Below are 18,644 nucleotides of genomic sequence, written 5' to 3'. Positions count from 1 at the left end.
TCACAACTATTTTTTTGGTTGTTGTTCTAGTTTGTCACATGCAAGCAATTACCACATGACACATAAATATATTTTTCATGTCGGGTTGGGTGTTCAACTGTTGAACAAATTAAGGTTCGGAGCACTTTCATTCATTTGTCATGGAAAATAGCAAAGGCAAGTAAGGGTTGTTACTATTCATGTGAATAATATATGCCCTATCAATTATTTTTTTGCTTTTCCACCTATTATCATAGCAATCCAAGGACAATTACTATTCACATGAGATTAATTTTATTTATATGTATGAGAGTAATAAATAAAAAATTGCTAGGCATTTTTTTATTTTTTTCAATTTTTTTCTTTGCTGATGTCATCGCATGCGGGCCAGGAGGTTGGGCTAATCTTGCATTGGCCCTTGTCCGGGCTTGGTGGACCTCGTGTGTTGCCAGCGCAAGAATTCACTGTTGAAGTCTGTTCTGGAATCCTATGGGGCATTTTGCCTGAGTTGGGCTCATTGCCGGAAATGGTCTTGGGAGATGTATTCTTTATTGTTTATGTTGGAAAATGTTTTAAGCACGCACAATACAATGTCTCTTGGTTTTTCTCCCTTCAAATTTTTGTTTTAACGATTATTTTCTTTTAATATTGTTTAATTAATTGTAACTTAAAGCAAGTGCATAAAAAAGTACTCAAGTATTTAAATGGATATGAATAGGATTTGCTATTTATGTTTGCATACATACTTTGTCTTATATTTGGAGTTACACTTTTTATAATGAGTTAGAGCATCCACAATGGGGTCCCTAAATCACATCCTTAGACTAGGAATTGGAAAAATACAACTTCAACTATTATCCCTATCCACCTCCTAAAATAGAGAGATCTCTAGGAGCTCCTAAACTTAGGGAGATAGAAAGGACTCCTAGTAGCTACCTATAATTTAATACTACTTTGTTTTATGCATTTTTTAAACTTTTAATTAATGCTAACTATTTTTTATATATTTTTTTTTTATAAAAATTGACCAATTATATTGAATTAAAAATAATTATAGTATTTATGACTCTCTAAACTAGAGAGTATGATTGGAGTTCAAGTTTTATAGAGAGCGCCTAAAATAACTTTGGTGTGTTTTTAGTTAAACTTTAACTAAAAAATATGAAGCATAATTGTAAATGCTTTTAAAATTGGAAAAAGAAAATAAAGTAATCAAGTTGGGTACAAACAAAAGAAAAACATAATATATATCATGATTTTATTGTTTGTGCCTGATAAATCACGGCCATAAGCAGGCCGAAGGAGCCCCTTCTCTCGGCCCTGGCACTTGTTCGTAAAAACTGAAACGCAGCGTTTCGCCAGGGTACTTCGTCTTCCTAAAGACAAAAGAAAAAATGCTAAGGCATGATCATCTCGGCCTCAAGCGCAGGCCGAGGCCGAGGCCAAACAGAATCACGGCCAAGGCATTAAAGGCAAATCATCACGTGACAGCAGGGTCCCAGGCTTCATTTAATGAAGTAGTGCCTGTTTAATGCAGCAAACCCACTGGCCACAAAGAAACATTTAATGCATGAGGGAAGGTGGGAAGTGACTGAAGTCAGGATTTGGTGATGAGGATCAGAGTGATTAGACGTGGACATTCTCACAAGAATTCTGACAGCCTGAGATATTGGTTCACCAGCTATCCAGGCCATAAATGCATCTCCACGGCCAGAAGCTCAGAACCCACGATCAAGAGCGGCGGCCGAGATTCACCGGGATTTCTGGGGTCACACCACCATACTTCACGATCCCAAATGTCGATTGGACTGCCCACTTGCTCCAATCAGGCTCCACCATGCAGATTTTTAGCATCGATTACTCCTCCAGAGACTCTTCCTATAAATACAAGACTCGAGCTACATTCAAAAGGTTCAACACCAAAACAAAGCCTCCCACGGAGCAACTTATTTTTTCCTGTAATGCACTTTCAATATCTTTACTTGCTTTCCTAGGAGTAGTGTTAGATTGTAAGGAAAATCCATTCATCAATATATCATACGACCCTTGATTTTCAAGGCGCCGGAGCACCATCCTTGTTGTTCGTTCACTCACCCCATATATCACACGATCGTCGCTCCCTGAGTAGCGCGCCGGAGCAGCGCCCAAAACCCACCACCAACACCATAACTCAACGGCCTTGTAGTTCAGGCCGTGAACCTAACAGCTGAGACCAGTTCCTCTCTCGGCTACAATCGTTTGATTAGGAAGACGAGTTCAAACATGCGCACCACTTATCCATCCAACACTCATCAACACATCGACGCACGGTAGACCGTGCTGGCACGCCCGCGCACAACTGCACCGCATCCAAAAGCAGGAAACCGCGTGTTAACGCATATTCCCTCGGCTCGGAACTCCAGACCGTGAGATTTGCGCGGCAGACATTTATATATCATCATTAATATGTGACATTCATCCAAATATCAGCGAGGAAAAAAAGCTAGGTGAACTTTCGACGATAAAGTAGCTTTTTAAGTATTGAATTGCATATTATGAATTTTTTTTTTTTTATTGAATTGCATATAAATTGATTTAAAGTTTTAAAAACATTTTGCAAAACACGACCCACTTGCCTTTCGTTAACTCCAAATTAGTGGAGTGAAGAAACTCATGATATGTTGATTTTTTATTTATTTATGGCATGACTTGAATAACAAATTTCATTTGCAATGGATGACTAATTGACATGATGAAATCATTTAATTGAGTGGTCAAATGGTTTCGGGTTCAAGTGATTTTTTGCATAGATAATATTTGAGGGAATATCTAAAAATTAGAAGGTTCGGAATTTGATTGGGTAATTTTTATAAAAATTATATATTTTGTTGTTTTCTTAGAGCACTTCCAGCAATAAACCCCAGCCTTGGCAGGACAGGGCCCGAGCCCAAGCAACAGCTTCCAGTGGGCCAAAGGAGCCCGGGCAAGCCATGGGTCCCACAAGACTGGGCTAGCCCGCAGGCTAAACCAGCCTGACCTCTAGCCTGGGTTTGCTAATGTCAGCGATGACGTCAGAAACCAAAAAAGAATTTAAAAAATCTAAAAAAATACTAGAATTTTCATAATTTTTTTTTTAATAAATACTTAGTCATGTTTTTCACTTCTCACACCAAAACTCTATACAAATTTCTCTCCTCATATCTCATATGAATAGTGGTTGCCATGGCAATGGGTGAAAACATCACAACCTTTTGCAATGGCTGCCACTAGTCATGTGAATAGTGACAGCCCTTACCTTGCTCTTGCCCTTTGCCATGGCAAATGGGTGGAAGTACTCTTAGGCTATTCAACTAAAAACATGGAATTTTATTCAAAAATCTGATAAATATAAAATTATTGTAAAAAGATAAAAATATGAAGAAAATGGATGCTCTCTTTGCAAAGTATTGGTCCAGCGTAGAGTTTGATGAACCCTTCATGGTGGTTTTGCTTGTTTTTGGGCCTGTCCATCTTTTAGCTTCTCTCATGTAGATCGTCAAATACTAAAAGCTCGTCACAGCCGTTAGATCTAGAGCTTCATTGTCTCTTCTTCAATTCGTAACCCTTTTGTTGCAGTTCACACTAACAGCCAGAGGTATATGGAGGAAGGCAATGGCTTGATGAAAGTCAAGTATCTCGCCCTTCAGAACGACATTATCTGTCGGTATTTAGGAATTCAAAACTAAATATTATCCCAAAAGCACCATCTCTAAGAAGCAGCGAACTAGCAGATAGTGTCGCTATGCTAATCGTAGAAAATACTTCTCGAGAAAGAACTTAAAGTTCTCTAACTTCTCCTAGATGCCCCTTTTCTTCATAAAAGCCGCTTTGCAGCCTTTCTTCTTGGAGATAATTGAAATTGCCAATATTAAACTTTGCAAAAATCGATTCGTCGATATCAAGCACTTGCTGTTGTAGTGCATCAATATGAAATTCATAAGGGTTTCCAACGTACACTTCTCATCTTCTATGAAGTTACAGTTTATGAAGCTGCAGTTATCAAAGTTCGATGTGAAGAACAATATTTGAAAATTAAACTTACTAAAAATCACAGCCTTAGCTCTGAATTACCACCAACTCATCAGTTTATGTTTGCAACAAAGAATATTATAGGGCTAACATCAAAAGACTCTTTGAATGTTTGAGGTCAATCTCAATATGGGCCATCGAGTTTTAATTTTATCAATTTACACCCTATGTATCCTACAAAATCAATGAATACGGTGCTTCAAGAAAGTACTAAAATTTCAATAATACAATTGCGTGGTAAAATGATATTGGATTCAAGTGATTTTTTGTAGAGATAATCTTTGAATGATTATCTAAAACATAGACGTTTTGGATTAGTGAAATACAATGCCGAGTGGACCCTATAAGGGTCTCCCTCAAATAAGCTAATTTGAGGGATCCCTTAATGGAAGCTCTATGTGTGTGTGTATATATATATATATATATATATATATATATATAATAACATAAAATAAAATAATAAAATAACATAAAATAAATTAAAAAAACCAAAGAGTTGCAGACCCAAGCCCCCTCTCTGCAACCCTAAGCTTCGTTGGCTTCCATGTCTTCATCTTCCAACACTCTTCAACTACTCACTCCGCACTGAGTCCTTGGACCAAGTTGGTGACTTGGACTTCGACTCCGATTTAGACCCCTTCCCATCCTTAAATCTTCTCACTAGAGATCTAACCCTAGATACTGTTTGCTCCTCCAATCTCTCAAATTCGACCACGGCGGCAACCTCACATCCCTCAACGTCTTCCCTCCTCTCTCCTTAAACTCCTTCCCATACAAAATTGAATTTATTTGCAATTTAATGGTCAGCCTCTAAAATTGGTCTTGACCATGTTGAATATTTGAGAATCTTGTATATGTTTCCAATGGTTTCTCTTAAATCTTTGGGTCTGCATCTTCTTGCTTTTTACTAGATTTGAAGTGCTCTTTCTAGTAATTTGCTTGTTAGGTTTACTTTGTTTGATTCGGTTGAGTGAATGGATGGATTTGGTGGAACTCTTTGGACATTGATGATAATGGATGGGCGTGAAAGCTGCAACTCTTAGGTTTTTTTTTTTTTTTTTTGGTTTGAACCATAAGGTGGTCCTGGATGGGCCCCAACTATGGGTGGCACCTTTAAGCCTTAACCACAACCCAGACTAATCCCCACTCACACCGGGTCGGCCCATAAGGGGTAAAGTGTTGGCCAAAGTGGTGACTCCGTACGAGAGCAGGGATCGAACCCCTGACCTCTCTTAAGGAATGAGAGTGCCGAACCACTCACACCAACCACCTTGGTTAACTCTTAGGTTTTTTCAATAACTTTTTAAAATTATTTTATTTTGTGTTATTTGTTTTTTATTTTTCTTTAATTATTTTTGGAATTGGTTAGTGGGTGGGTCCCACAGTGGACATGTCATCAGTTAACGTCTGACCAAACGGTCAACTTAATAGAAGGATTAAATTGGTCAAATTTGAAAATCATAGGGCATAAATTGATAAAATTGAAACTCGGGGACCCATATTAAGAATGACCCCAAATCTTCAGGGAGTCTTTTGACGTTATAGATGCACAACAACGAATATATATTCGAGATAGGGTTGGTTGTTGGTTTCAAAATTGTTTTATGAGGAGGAGGTGAAGGAAGCATTGGATGTGTTTAAGTTTGAGAGAGAGTTTTTAGTTTTAAGCAATCTGGGTATCCGTTTGAATATTGGGTATTTGGTTGTTGACCCAAAAATAAATTAAATTACCTTCACTTGAACCCCAATAAAGCCCAAGAGAAGCTCAAGCAAACGTAGCCTCAGACTCAGACAGTGAAAAGAAGCAGGCTTGACATGACATGGAAATCTTGTACAAAGAATGCCTAAAGACTACTTCACCACTGAGCCCAATACGTATCAAAATGGGTCAGCTTTGTAGAGCCTAATAAAACTAGACTACTTAAATTAAAACTTGACTTTGATACCAACTCACTGAGTAAAAAATCAATTTTCTACAAATTCACTGGCTCAGTAGCTGTTGTGTGGATTTCAGCTGCACCAAAATTGATTAAGCTGCATCCTCAACTTGTGATACTCGCAAGTGCACGAGCCGTTTGATAGTATAGCATATGTAAGTGCGAGGTCGATCCCACGAGGATTGGTGATTGAATGATCCAATTCAGTTTTCCTACACAAAACAGAAACAAAAACAAAGAACATGAAAGAAGGAAGAAAATAAGAAAGTAACTCAAGCAAATAAGTTCCCAAGTTCAATTTAGATTAATGGATTGATTCTAGCTAAAGTATGATTAAGCCATGGTGTGTGGTCATAACCTTGTGTTCCTAATTCCCTAATTTGATCATTTGTTGTCTAACCTAAAATTAAGCATTAGGAACCCATTAAGCATAGAAGAACAATTTAAACAACCAAGTATGTATCTAATCCCTGTTGTCGAATGTCCATACATACTCTTCCTATTCATAGTTCAATTCGAATTAAAGCATGGTGTCTACTCTTAATTCAAACCAAGATAGCTAACATGCAAGCCTAAATGGTGATCAATCATTCAAACAAGCATATTAACTTATAAGCATAATGAATAAGAACAAAAACCATAATTGAAACTTGGAAACTAATTCAACTTGAAACTAAAGAAAGAATGTACATAAGGAAAAGTAAAGTAGAACTAAGAAATACTTAAGCAGAATTTCAGCACAAATATTTCATTACAACAATTGAAAACTAGAAAATGAAACTAAGAGAATTTGAGGGAGAGAAGGGAAGGGAGCTCTAGAGAAGTGTTTGAGAGCTCCCCCCCTTGGGGTGTGTTTACAAGCTTGGGAAACCTCACTATATATAGGCCTAAGGAAGCTGAAAATCTGAATTAAGTATGGCTAATGTATACAACACTTTGTTTTATAAAATCTGAAATGGTTGATGCACTTCACTAATGCATACAACACTTCCATTATAAAATCTGAAATGGTTGATGCACTTCACTAATAAATCCCACCAGCAGCCCTAGCTCATCTTCATGTCACCATGACCAAGCTTCCAACCAGAAATGATAGCTCATACCTAGCTCACCATGACCAAGCATCCAACCAGCACATGCTGAGGTCAGCATGACCAGAAACTTCAAGGGCTTACAACTTGGGCTTCTCTTAATCAAATTAGGACTTTAAGCACTCGAAATTGAAGTTCAGAATGTCTTCTTTCCAGCCATATGTTATTTGGGCCAATCCAAGGTCGGAGGAAGAAGTTAAGGCCGAAACAAATTGCTAACTCATTTTCCGCGCTGATAAGATCCATCCTGAGCATGGTTCTGTGTTTGCTAGGTAACGGACTCCAGATTTATCCAATCGGGCTGAATTTTGGATATGTTATAGTACACACCAATTGGAACAACTTTCATGAAGAATGTGGCCTCATTCGAGCTATGTAGGTTGTTGAAACAAAGCTTGCAATATGACCTACGGAACTGGACTGGCAAGGGGCTGTAGCCAAAATGAGTTTGTCTTTAAGCTCTTCATCCATTCATCCAAATTAGGCCCTAACATGCATGGATTGCATCATTTACTATCCAAAGCCCTCATTATTACCTAAAGCTCAATGAACTGAAAGATAAACACAAAAAGGATTAAAAGCACAAGTTTAACTCAAAAACATAACCAAATCATAAGCTAGAAGGGTACAAAATGATATGTAAATATGCACCGATCAGTAGCAGAACAACAAGACCTGCTGCTGCTCCATTACGGCGATGCACCATCTCAAGCTCGTCGATTTCATGGAGGTAAGGTAAGTTAGTTTTCCATTTACCCTTTTGTTCTTGTGTTTTATCTATTTATTTATTTGGATTTCACCTCTTATTAAGAAGATTAATCAATCAATCTCTTTTAAATTAAAAAGAAAGATGGGATGTTAATTAATATGGTTTGGTTGATTGATGAAGAAGGCAATTCATTTTTCTCACTAGCATCTATTCTAGTGTAGACACTAGAGGAAGGGATTTCCTAATTGTTTCGTTGAACAAACGAAAATAACGATAAGCTTTTTATTAATTCCTTTAGGATTTCCTTGTTGCTGTTGGAAAGTGGTTTCTGTATTCTTAAAGGAGATTTATTTTCAATGCCTTGTCTATTTAAATAAAGAGTTCACTTCACTTCTCCTCATCATCAACTACTATCTATCAAAACTTTCTTCTATGCATCACAAGCATACAATTATACCCTGCTGCAGTTTCTTTCCTTGTTCTTTTCTATTCTGGTTTTGCCTTTCCCTTGTGTTTTAAATTCAAAATTAAAGTTTCATAGCAAAGAATTCATTATTATGTCCACTTTTAAGTCTGATAAGAACCCCTGTTGTTGTCGTAGGACCACGGCTATCAGCTTTAGTAGTGGGGGATGGGCAAGTTATCCAGCACTTGTCTTTTTGATTCTGGATAAATTATTAGAACCCATTGACCATGTTCACTTTGCTGCCGTCTGCAAGGAATGGCATTCTATGTCCAAACTCTATAATTAGACAACGCAGCGGTGCACAACAAACAACTTCTCCCTATGCTCTTGATCCCGAACCAGGACAAAGACAACGACCAAAGAGTATTGTACAACATTTCTAAAGGAAGAATCTACAACAATATTCAATTGCAAGTTCCTTTTAGGTGGAGGTAGTGGCTCTTGACATGGCTGGTTTGCCACAGTTGATCCAACAACCAAGGTGTAGTGACCGTAACACTCAGGAACCCTTTCACAAAAGCAAATCCCATTTATCTCCCTCCCTTGAATGCTCATGTCTTAGTTTATGAACCATCCTGCTATGAGCATTATGTTCCTAAGGTTATCTTGTCCGGTGACCCCACTCTGAATCCGGAGAATTATGTGGTTGTGGCACTTTACCGTTGTTGGCTTTCATCAAGGCAGGCCAAAACTCTTGGACCTACGTCAACCCTGCTGGAACTTCATATGGTGATGTTATATTCTATAAAAGCCAACTGTATGTAGTTACATCATTTGTAGCGATTGGGTCATTGGATGTTTATGGTAGTGATAGTAATAACCCTTCACAACCACCATCGATAAAGCTACTCACACCTCGAAAGCCATTCCGATCTTACTGTTTTCATGCATATCTTGTGGAATCAACTCAGGGAGACTTGTTGCATATATTAAGATATTATGTGCCAAAGGATGGTGCTTTTAGGTTTTATAATAGGCAGACTCTAGGATTTGCGGTTTACAAGTGGGTGTTGAACGATGAAGATGGAGGTTCTATTGCGCACAAGGTTGAGGTAAAAAGCATTGGAGATGAGGCTTTGTTCATGGGCGACAATCATTCAATCTCTGTTTTGGCATCAAACTTTCCTGAATGTCAGCCAAATTCCATATATTATGCCGATGATTTCCTATCAACTTCTCCTTTGTTAGAGGGTGATGAAGCAAATGATATGGGGATCTTCGACTTGGAGGACAGAACCACCACGCAACATTACTCAGTGAAAACCAATACTCAAAGAGCTATTTGGGTTGTGCCACCTTTTAATGGACTATGTTAGTCTAGTCTCTAAATCATCTTAATATTCATTGAGCGTTGCCTTGACAAGTTAGGATGTTTTTTTGGGTTTTTGCTTTATTTATTACTGTGTCCCAACCGAAGTTGTGCGTGTTATTGGCTTTTCCTTTCATTTGGAATCTATATATAGATATGATGTTATATGCAGACTACGTTCCTGAAGGTTCAGGTTCAGGTTCAGGTTCCTTCATTTTCATATCATAGTGCGGATAGGCACGCAGGCAGGCAGACAATTTCAAATTTTATTTATTAGTGGTTCTTTAGAGAAGAGAGAAAGCTCAAGAACTAAAAAAAGAGAAAATGAAGGAGATAACATTGAATAATGTTGAAGGAAATAACATTGAATAATGTTGAATGGAAGAGAAGAAAATTCAAAGTTCCAACCAGATTAAATTCAGAGTTCACAAAAGAGAGATAACATTGAATAATGTTGAATGGCATGAGCCCAGCTTGGGCCCGACATGGGCCGTGCTTGGCCCGAACCCATTCCAAGCCTGGCCCACTTAATTTATTTATTTTTGTCAAGGACCACTTTACAAAAATCATCTCTTAGCTTCCTTCCGCTTTCAATATCTACATATAAGGACTTTGATTTGGTGGCTTCTTTCAACAAATCATAAATTTTCATATTAAATAAATCCTCAATTTTTTTGTCCCATATTAAATCTTTGTAGGGGCTTTTTCGTTTCGACAGCTACTGGGGGCTTGGGCTGCTGTAAAGAACCAAATGTGTGAAATTGCCCCTGAGTCTGAGTTCAAGAATCAGACCCCAAGAATGCTTCGAAAGGGTAGCTGAGTTTTAGGAAGCACCTTGGTTACCTTCACTAACGAAACTAACAATCGCTTACAGAAAAATACTTAGCTTGGCATGAGAGGCTTGTGGCATGGAAGCAAAGCAGTCATGAGTTTAGCATTAAAGAGGGCTGTGATTTCCTATGAGAAGCAGAGGAATAAAGTAAGGGGAGAAGGAATTTCGAGAGAATTAGTTGAGGGGAGAGAGAGAGGAGGACAATGGGTGTGTTGAGTAACTTTCCAGTAGCCTGATGAAAGCTATGTCAGGCTCTGGAACAACTTGCCAGAAGAGAAAGTGGGAGGAGATGGAGGAATGGAGCACGAAATTGAAGGGCTTCAGGGATGAGAGATAATGCTTGTTCTCTGGATGTAGGTTTGTAGCTAGTGGTGAAGTAGTGGGTGTGGTTGTGTTTAATGGGTAGGAGGTGCCTCCTTTTATAGCTGCTGGAAGCTCTTCCTTCCCAAGAAACCCTAGTTGGTTCTCTCCAATTTTTCTAAGTCTTCTCCTCTATTTCTCTTTTCTTCCTTCAATTCAACCTCTTTTGTGAAATCTTGCTCTGTCCAAATACACAAAGACAAGATTTTTGGGAGCTCTAAGGCCTTCCCGCAACTACTTCAGTGTTAAACTCCTATTTTTGGCTACTACATCACCTTCTTTCCTCCCATCTTTCATGGCAAGAGCTGGTGGGAGAAAGAAATAGGTAAGGGCGTTGGTTTGAAGGGTGCCTTTTCTCCTAGCAACCTGCGAGCGCTAATACCCTTTGATTTTTTGGATGATCTACTTTGAAGTTTGCTTTTGGCCACATGCTGGAGCCTCCCAGCAGTCTGCCTTCGTGAGTGGCTTTTGGCTTCTATCGTGGATTTGTCTCCAGCCATGTGCTGGAAACTTTTAGATATTTTCTTGGTCATTTGGGCCTTCCTAAGGTGATGGGTTAGTGTACTAAGGGAATGGGCCAACCTCCTAAAGTGATGGACCATTTTTATTAAGGTGATGGGCCAATTTTCTAAAGTAATGGGCTACCTATTTCTTTCATTTATGCTTACTCATATATTTGGGCTCAAGAAATGAGCTTGAGTTTTGGGGCTCCTAAGCAGCCCAAAACTTCCATTTCTCGGCTCATCAATGGGCCTCATGAATGCTCGTAACCATCCATGCCACAACTCACTCAGCAAGCCTCGGGCATTTGCGTGGCTTGAGCCCACTTAAGCTTGTAGCGTGGCTAGGTGCAAAATAATGATTTTTCGCTTGGCATGGCATGTCGATTGGCGTGCTCGTGCTCAAAGGCTATGACGCTTGATGAGATAATTAGCATGGGTTCAAAGAGCCAGTGCATTTTATAGGCTCGTTTCAACTCTCAGCGTGACAGATTACATATTTATTTGGCATAGCACGTGGTATCATGACTTGTGCGAGCGTGTATGACGAATTTTCGAATGCCCACACCGGATTTCTTCTCAATAAGGTATTGCATTGGGCTAGAAATTTATTTGGACCCAACCCTGAATTTTTTGGGCCTCAACAATCTTTAATTAAAAAATACTACAAAAAATCCTCAATTTTTAGTCCCATGTTACATATAAGAAAAGTATGAACATATTATAATTTTTTTGTTTCAATTTAATATGCTAACATGAGAAGAACGCGGGAAATCTGGTACGAAGAAGGCCCAAAGACTACTTAACTACTGAGCCAAATGGGTCCGGAGCCCAATAAGGAATCGCTGCTTCTGCCGAGTCTGACTCAATTACCTTTCGTAGTAAGTAAGTAAAAATTATATTTTGGAAATATATATATATATATATATATAAAGGATAAAATGGGTTGTGAAAAATCACTCCTTATCTTCTTACCATTTGGGCCGGTAAAAATATTGGTAGCTGGTAATTTCCAGACAGCCTGAGACGGCTGAAAATTGCAGGGGACAGAAAAGAAAAATGTTACGCTCATTATTGAACTCCCATGGAAACTAGGGGCTCTATCAACGATGATAGATCTTCATCTTCCCATCGCTTTCCCACTTCACCACTCCCTTACCGTTAGATCTTCGATCGGGTAAACCCGCCACGCCATGGAAGCAGCTCTCTTATGTTGTTCCTGTTTGAGAACATGCATGTAAGATTATGATGATGGGTCTCTACAGACGACGGTAGAGATAGAATTGTTGTTACCGGAGATGAGGACTAGAGGTATAATTGGGGCGTTGTTGAAATCTTTTGGTCCAAGTGAGCATGGCACTCGTCTTGTTCGTAAAGGAAGAAAGTTGGGTCGATTTGTCAGACACAAATTCTGGCTCTGGGTGTTTCTCTTTGCAGCCATATTTTTGATTTACTTGCTACTCTTCGGTCTCAATGTGCATTTGCCTGGTATGTTCAAAACTTGAACTTTCGTTTATTTTCTTATTTAATCATCTGGGTATTATAATGGGATATTTACAGATGTAGTTTATTACTCATTGCAGCTAAACTAGAAGGTAGTGGTACTAGTATCCGTATTTCAGCACGGCAACAAATTTTGCCATTTCATGTTGTTGGAAGACCACCCAGAAGCAAGCATCGTAAGCAGTGTAAGTGTGAAGTGTTATATTTTCAATGTTTCATATCACAACCTTTGAGTTTATTATTGATTTAGTGCTCATGCATATGAAGATATGATGTCTTTGTCTTTCTTGTTCGTTGGATTATACAAAGATGCAAAATTTCCAAACCAGTTTATCCGTATGGCTCATCCCTTTTGCTTCCTCCCATACAATGATTTTTCAGATTTGCCTTGCGAGGTTGGGTTTCTGGAATCAGTTGAGTATGTTGTTGAACCTAAGGAAGTCATGAACTTCACACAGTTTTCACTAGAGTTCATTGACCAAGAGGGAATACCTTCCCATAGTAATATATATGAACCTAGATTTGGAGGACATCAAACACTTGAGGAAAGAGAGCAATCTTTCTTTGCGAAAAATCAAACTCTACATTGTGGATTTATCAAAGGACCCCCTGGATTCTCAAGCACTGGATTTGATATAGATGCGAAGGACAAGGCATACATGAACGAGTGTAAGATTGCAGTATCTTCTTGCATTTTTGGAAGCTCTGACTTTCTTAGGAGGCCTACAAGCAAAAAGGTTAATGAGCTAGTCCTTATTGAACTTTTTTGTCGTCTCTTATTCATATAAAGCATATAATCAAATGTTTTTGGTTAAATAGTTATTTTTCCTCTTTCTGTTGGTTCTCTATGAAATGGGATGATGCTAAAAGAACTTGCCTTCATCTTGATATTTTGTTTGGCTGATAAACATTTGAGTTAGTAATTAGACCCCTTTGTGTCGGACAAGAAAATTAATAGGTGTAGAGTTGAAGATGACGAACCAAGTCTGAAGATGTAAAATTTTCTTTCAGACAGCTCTTTCCAATAGTTTTATTTTACATAAAGGCAGTGTGACGAGGCATTAGAGGGCTTCTCAAGTGTGGAGATAAAAAAGCAATTAAGTGAAGTTGTTATTCATGGAGAGCTTTGGTGCTTTCTATGGTATGACTGCAGATGAGTTTAAAGTATGATCTGATTAATGGCTGAGATACCTGCTGGGATGTTGAAGGTTGTGTAGATGATGTCTTATTTTTCCCATGACCTACTTTTGTTCTCAATCATTATGTTGATTGTAGATTAGAATATTTTTTGCGATCTGGAAAACTATACGTCCTGAGGAATACTGAAGTGTGAATATTTATACGAGCATTGGAATATTTTTGCGAGCTTTCTTTCTTTTAAGTGATGATAATGTATCCTCCTTTAATACAGATCAGTGAATATTCCAAGAAAAACGTTTGTTTTGTAATGTTTGTGGATGAGCAAACATTGGGAAAATTATCATCCGAGGGACATGTTCCTGATGATACAGGACGAATTGGCTTGTGGAAGATAGTCATAGTGAAGAATTTACCATATGAGGATATGCGCAGAACTGGAAAGGTGCCAAAATTTTTATCACATCGCCTTTTCCCCCATTCATGGTAATTCTTACACCATGTTCTAGCCATACAGTTTCTGGGGCGATTTTGGTCCATTCAATTCTGATTGGGTTTTCACCATGTATCAGGTATTCAATTTGGCTTGACAGCAAGATGCGACTTAATACTGATCCAATGCTGATTATTGAATACTTTTTGTGGCGAACAAAATCAGAATATGCCATTTCCAACCATTATGAGCGACATTGTGTCTCGGAGGAGGTACTCCAAAATAAGCGTCTTGATAAGTTCAATCACACAGCCATTGATGAACAGTTTGCATTTTACCAGTCTGATGGCCTCACCAAGTTTGACCCTTCAGACCCAAATACCCCTCTTCCCAGTTGTGCGTGTTATTACCCTTTTTTTAATTCATAAAGATTTTATTTTCCTTCGTCTGGAATCAATAATACTCTTTGCTGATTTCATGTGCCATTTACCTTGCAGATGTTCCTGAAGGTTCATTTATAGTCCGGGCACATACACCAATTTCAAATTTATTTTCATGCCTTTGGTTTAATGAAGTTGACAGGTTTACCTCCCGTGATCAACTAAGCTTTGCATATACGTACTTAAAATTGAGGAGAATGAACCCAGATAGACCATTCTACCTAATTATGTTCAAGGTATTGGAAATTCATAAAAAATTATGACGTATATTTCTGTTAGTGTTTACATCATATTATTCTTAGAAACTTATGAAAAAAGCAATTCAAGCTGTATGTGCAAATATTACTCTTAGCATGTAGTGCTTCTTTGAAATTTATGGGAGAATAGTGTTCCTGCTTCTTTAGGGATTACCTTTGCTAAGATATCTTTGCAGAACTATTGTATTTTTTGCGATAATTCCTTTGTAAAAACTTTGTGCTTGTGAAACAGCTTAAAGAGATACAAAAGATAATTATATGTCAATCATGATACTTCTCAATCTATGATATAGCCTGTGTAGTAGTATGTGGTCTTAGAACTTTGCAGGTGAAAATTAAAAGATGGGTAGCAGCGAATGCTACTCAGCATACTTTTCTTGCACAAGGAACAACTAGATTATTTTATAAGTTCATTCTTTTTTAGCAATTTGCATGCATTTGTTGGGCATTCTAATCATGTATTTTGAGTTTGTCGATTTGAACCGTGTCCTGGCTGCATAATGTAGAACATATCATTGAATGTTATCTAGTGAGACAAATTATTAATTGAACTATTTCTCTTTGTTAAATTTTTTCAGGACTGTGAGCGCAGAGCACTAGTAAAGCTATTCCGGCATAGGGAAGAGCCATCTCCTCCAGGACCTCCACCTGTTATTTGATCAGTAATTATTATTTGCAGTTATTCTGGTAAGGTTAATTTGATGTTCAGTGTTTAGATTCCTAACACTTACTGACTGGACATTAATTCCGTAAAAAGCCTTTGGTTCTATTTACTAAATTCATCAAAGTTTATGCAGGGATGGAGACTGAAGTGAAAACCAAGCTAATGTCAGCTGCTCGTCTTGCGAGATTGAATGGGTTAACTCGTTGTAGGCTTGTAGCTGACGCTGAGCCTGAATGGCTGGTAGGTTTTGTTGTTGTTGCACCTGACCATGTAGCACACAGAGAGGAATTTAATTTGGCATTACAAAAAGATCCAAAGATCGAACAGCCACAAGTCTCAACTGCTGTTTCAAACAGGGAAAGGCAGACCAAGCAATGTTGTTGAGGACATTTGTAGAAAGCGGATTTATTTTCCTTGTAATTTTCAGTTCCAAACCCGACTTTCTAATTTTCTTGAAAGAAGGGTAGTTTAGAAACTAACAGGTTGTAATATTCGTTTGTATAGCTTATACATTTTTTATGTACAAATTCTTTTAGCTCATCCCAAGCCCAACACATGAAGGGATGAGAGTCGTTTTGTACTTCGTTTGTAAGCATGAAGATTTCAGCCTCAAATAATATATGTATTTGCCAAGTTGTGATCCAAAATTGTAAGATCATGTTAGCTCATGAAATACCAACACGACATCGTATCTTCCAATGCTTGAAATAAACAAAACAAAGTGATCTTGGGGAAACTGCAGCCCAACTCCACGGTTTTAGTCTTTCTTCTGCAAACAAAAGAGGAAATAAAAAAAAGGAGAACAAAATCCATTTCCACCCATGGACTTGGGCTGAGACTTTTCACTTTGTTGTGAAGGAAGGAAATGGAGGGTTGCTTGATGAGATGCTCTCATGGCAGCGCTCTATTGAAAACCCTCAAACCACTCCATCTGAAGCTTCCCAGGAACTCCATTCGTTGCTCTTCCATGCCCATACACTCTGTTAGAGGAGGAGGAAGAGGATCTGCTCTCAATCGCAAGGCCTATGACGCATTGTTGTTAGACGCTGGAGGCACTCTGCTGCAGTTGGCAAAGCCAGTCGAAGAGGTTTACGCTTCAATTGGAGCCCAATACGGTTTGTCTCCAAATTCAAGTCCTCAATTTCCCATTAAACATTGAATTTTTTTTTTAAATCCAAATACAAACAACCCATTTTTGCTTTTCCACAGGAGTGACTGCAACTCCAGCAGAAATCAAGCAAGGTTTCAAAAGAGCCTTTTCTGCTCCTTGGCCTCAAAAGCTTCGTTACAAGGTCTTAAATTGATTGTATTTCTGCAATTAGCTCAATATATCAATGCTAATTATTCTGGGTATTGATAATGCCAAAATCAATAATGGTAGGGAGATGGGAGACCATTTTGGAAACTTGTTGTTTCTGAAGCCACTGGTTGTGCTGATCTCGATTATTTCGAACAAGTCTATGAGGTAATTTCAATGATTATATTCCCTAGTTTGAAGCTTTGAAGAGAATTGTTGCAATTGGTGTCAATATCGTTAATGGGTTTGGTTGGTTTTATCAGTACTATGCCAAAGGTGACTCATGGCGTCTTCCAGAGGGAGCTTATGAAACAATGGCCCTTCTCAAGGATGCTGGAGGTCCAATTTTTTTTACCCAAATATTCTGCTTCGTTATCTTGCTTGCTAGTTCCTACTATTTTAACATTGCCAGCAGTGACATGCAGTTAAGCTGGCTGTTGTATCTAATTTCGACTCCCGCTTAAGGATGCTACTCGAAGACCTTAATGTTTTACATCTGTGAGCAACTGGACATCATTCATTGTTCTTCTGTTTGTTGCTAAATTGTCATATTCATGTCACATGGGTGTTGGGTTTATTTATTTATTTATGTATTAAGAAATGAAGCATTTCTCTTGATTCTCGTTGCAGGTTTGATGCTGTTATCATATCTTCTGAGGTTGGGTATGAAAAACCAGATGCAAACATATTTAAACCTGCTTTAGGCACGTTATATATGATGAGTTTATAACAATGTTGTCGTAGAGATCGAGATTTATTATAGTGTTCCAGACAATGTTTTCTTGGTTAATGTTAAAAGTACACATTGAAGCTGCCCTCACAAGTTCTTCAATCGTTGCAGATCAAGTTCATGTGGATGCTGGCAAAGCAGTGCATGTTGGCGATGATAAAATCGCAGATAAAGTTGGGGCCAATGCCGTTGGAATTGATTGCTGGTAAGAGTTCTTTGCAGTATAAATACAAATTTCTGCCTTGTCTGGTGATCTCAGATTTTCTCATTGACCATGATACGAAACATTCATATTAAGTAGTAGATTAGGACTTTTCATGAATGTCACAGAAGATTGTTGGTACTTACCCTTGATTTGAATGAGCAGGTTATGGGGCCTGGATGTAAAGACGTTTGCTGACATTCGAAATCGCATTCTCATCTCAGAGTCATAGCTTCCATAGAAGTAGATATACCGTATACCACACTCCTGGGGACCTAACATCCTGAATCTATGTTACAAGAATTTAGTGGTACAATAACCTTGATTGCTTCCAAAAGTTTACCTTGTATTGTAAGATAACATACAATATCACCGAAAAAATTGTTCAAGTCAATTTATAAGATTTTGTTTTATATTCAATTCATAATTTCATATATTAATTAAAGCCATCGCAATTCCTTTGAGATGAGTCATGACTGAATCAGCATGAGCTCAATCTCTACTGGGAGAAATTCTTGGATAATTTGATCTGATAATTAATGTAACTATTATTACATAAAGAGATACCATATACAGCACAATGGGCCGACGAGCTCAACTATGTACCAAAAGAAAAAAAGCAAAAAAGAAACATGATCTCAAACTATGCTTTAGCTACAATTAGCGCACAAAAGGAAGCAAAATTTCATCATATATACATGTATTCTTTCAACTTAAAGAAAAAAAAAAAGCCATCCGATCCACTCAAACG

The 18,644-nt window shown here is 38.1% G+C and overlaps 2 protein-coding genes and 1 pseudogene across 5 annotated transcripts; all 3 read left to right on the top strand.

Annotated features, from left to right (window-relative positions):
- The first annotated feature begins 8,320 nt into the window (after positions 1 to 8,320).
- Positions 8,321 to 9,545, top strand: LOC110751353 (putative F-box protein At1g44080; annotated as a pseudogene).
- Positions 9,546 to 12,196: 2,651 nt separating this feature from the next.
- LOC110751288 (transmembrane protein (DUF616)) lies at positions 12,197 to 16,297 on the top strand. Of its 2 annotated transcripts, none has more exons than XM_021951729.2 (8): positions 12,197 to 12,718; positions 12,814 to 12,918; positions 13,115 to 13,470; positions 14,145 to 14,356; positions 14,443 to 14,699; positions 14,801 to 14,979; positions 15,579 to 15,687; positions 15,798 to 16,297. In XM_021951729.2, the coding sequence occupies exons 1-7, from the start codon at positions 12,529 to 12,531 to the stop codon at positions 15,657 to 15,659; spliced, it is 1,380 nt and encodes a 459-aa protein (XP_021807421.1). In that variant the 5' UTR covers positions 12,197 to 12,528; the 3' UTR covers positions 15,660 to 15,687; positions 15,798 to 16,297. The 2 variants fall into 2 exon arrangements, with proteins under 2 accessions (XP_021807421.1, XP_088108083.1); XM_088251957.1 differs by having other exon boundaries at positions 15,789 to 16,297.
- A 91-nt stretch (positions 16,298 to 16,388) lies between these two features.
- Positions 16,389 to 18,313, top strand: LOC110751289 (Haloacid dehalogenase-like hydrolase (HAD) superfamily protein). 3 transcript variants are annotated; one of them, XM_088251966.1, is made up of 8 exons: positions 16,389 to 16,779; positions 16,874 to 16,956; positions 17,046 to 17,129; positions 17,225 to 17,300; positions 17,387 to 17,459; positions 17,592 to 17,619; positions 17,803 to 17,896; positions 18,059 to 18,313. In XM_088251966.1, exons 1-8 carry the CDS (start codon positions 16,530 to 16,532, stop codon positions 18,076 to 18,078), a joined length of 708 nt encoding a protein of 235 aa, XP_088108092.1. In that variant the 5' UTR covers positions 16,389 to 16,529; the 3' UTR covers positions 18,079 to 18,313. The 3 variants fall into 3 exon arrangements, with proteins under 3 accessions (XP_088108092.1, XP_021807423.1, XP_021807422.1); XM_021951731.2 differs by having other exon boundaries at positions 17,592 to 17,624; XM_021951730.2 differs by having other exon boundaries at positions 17,592 to 17,665.
- The last annotated feature ends 331 nt before the right edge of the window (positions 18,314 to 18,644 follow it).

Source organism: Prunus avium, chromosome 1, assembly GCF_965620075.1.
Source record: "Prunus avium chromosome 1, drPruAviu1.hap1.1, whole genome shotgun sequence".
Classification (NCBI taxonomy): domain Eukaryota; kingdom Viridiplantae; phylum Streptophyta; class Magnoliopsida; order Rosales; family Rosaceae; genus Prunus; species Prunus avium.
This window is presented reverse-complemented; position numbering and strand designations above follow the sequence as displayed.

Coding starts and splice junctions, on each gene's coding strand:
- LOC110751288 (XM_021951729.2), top strand. CDS start 12,529: ATGAGGACTAGAGGTATAATTGGGGCGTTGTTGAAATCTTTTGGTCCA. Junction 12,719..12,813: donor TCTCAATGTGCATTTGCCTG/GTATGTTCAAAA, acceptor TACTCATTGCAG/CTAAACTAGAAGGTAGTGGT. Junction 14,357..14,442: donor CGCCTTTTCCCCCATTCATG/GTAATTCTTACA, acceptor ACCATGTATCAG/GTATTCAATTTGGCTTGACA.
- LOC110751289 (XM_021951730.2), top strand. CDS start 16,530: ATGGAGGGTTGCTTGATGAGATGCTCTCATGGCAGCGCTCTATTGAAA. Junction 17,130..17,224: donor ATTTCGAACAAGTCTATGAG/GTAATTTCAATG, acceptor TGGTTTTATCAG/TACTATGCCAAAGGTGACTC. Junction 17,460..17,591: donor GACCTTAATGTTTTACATCT/GTGAGCAACTGG, acceptor TTCTCGTTGCAG/GTTTGATGCTGTTATCATAT.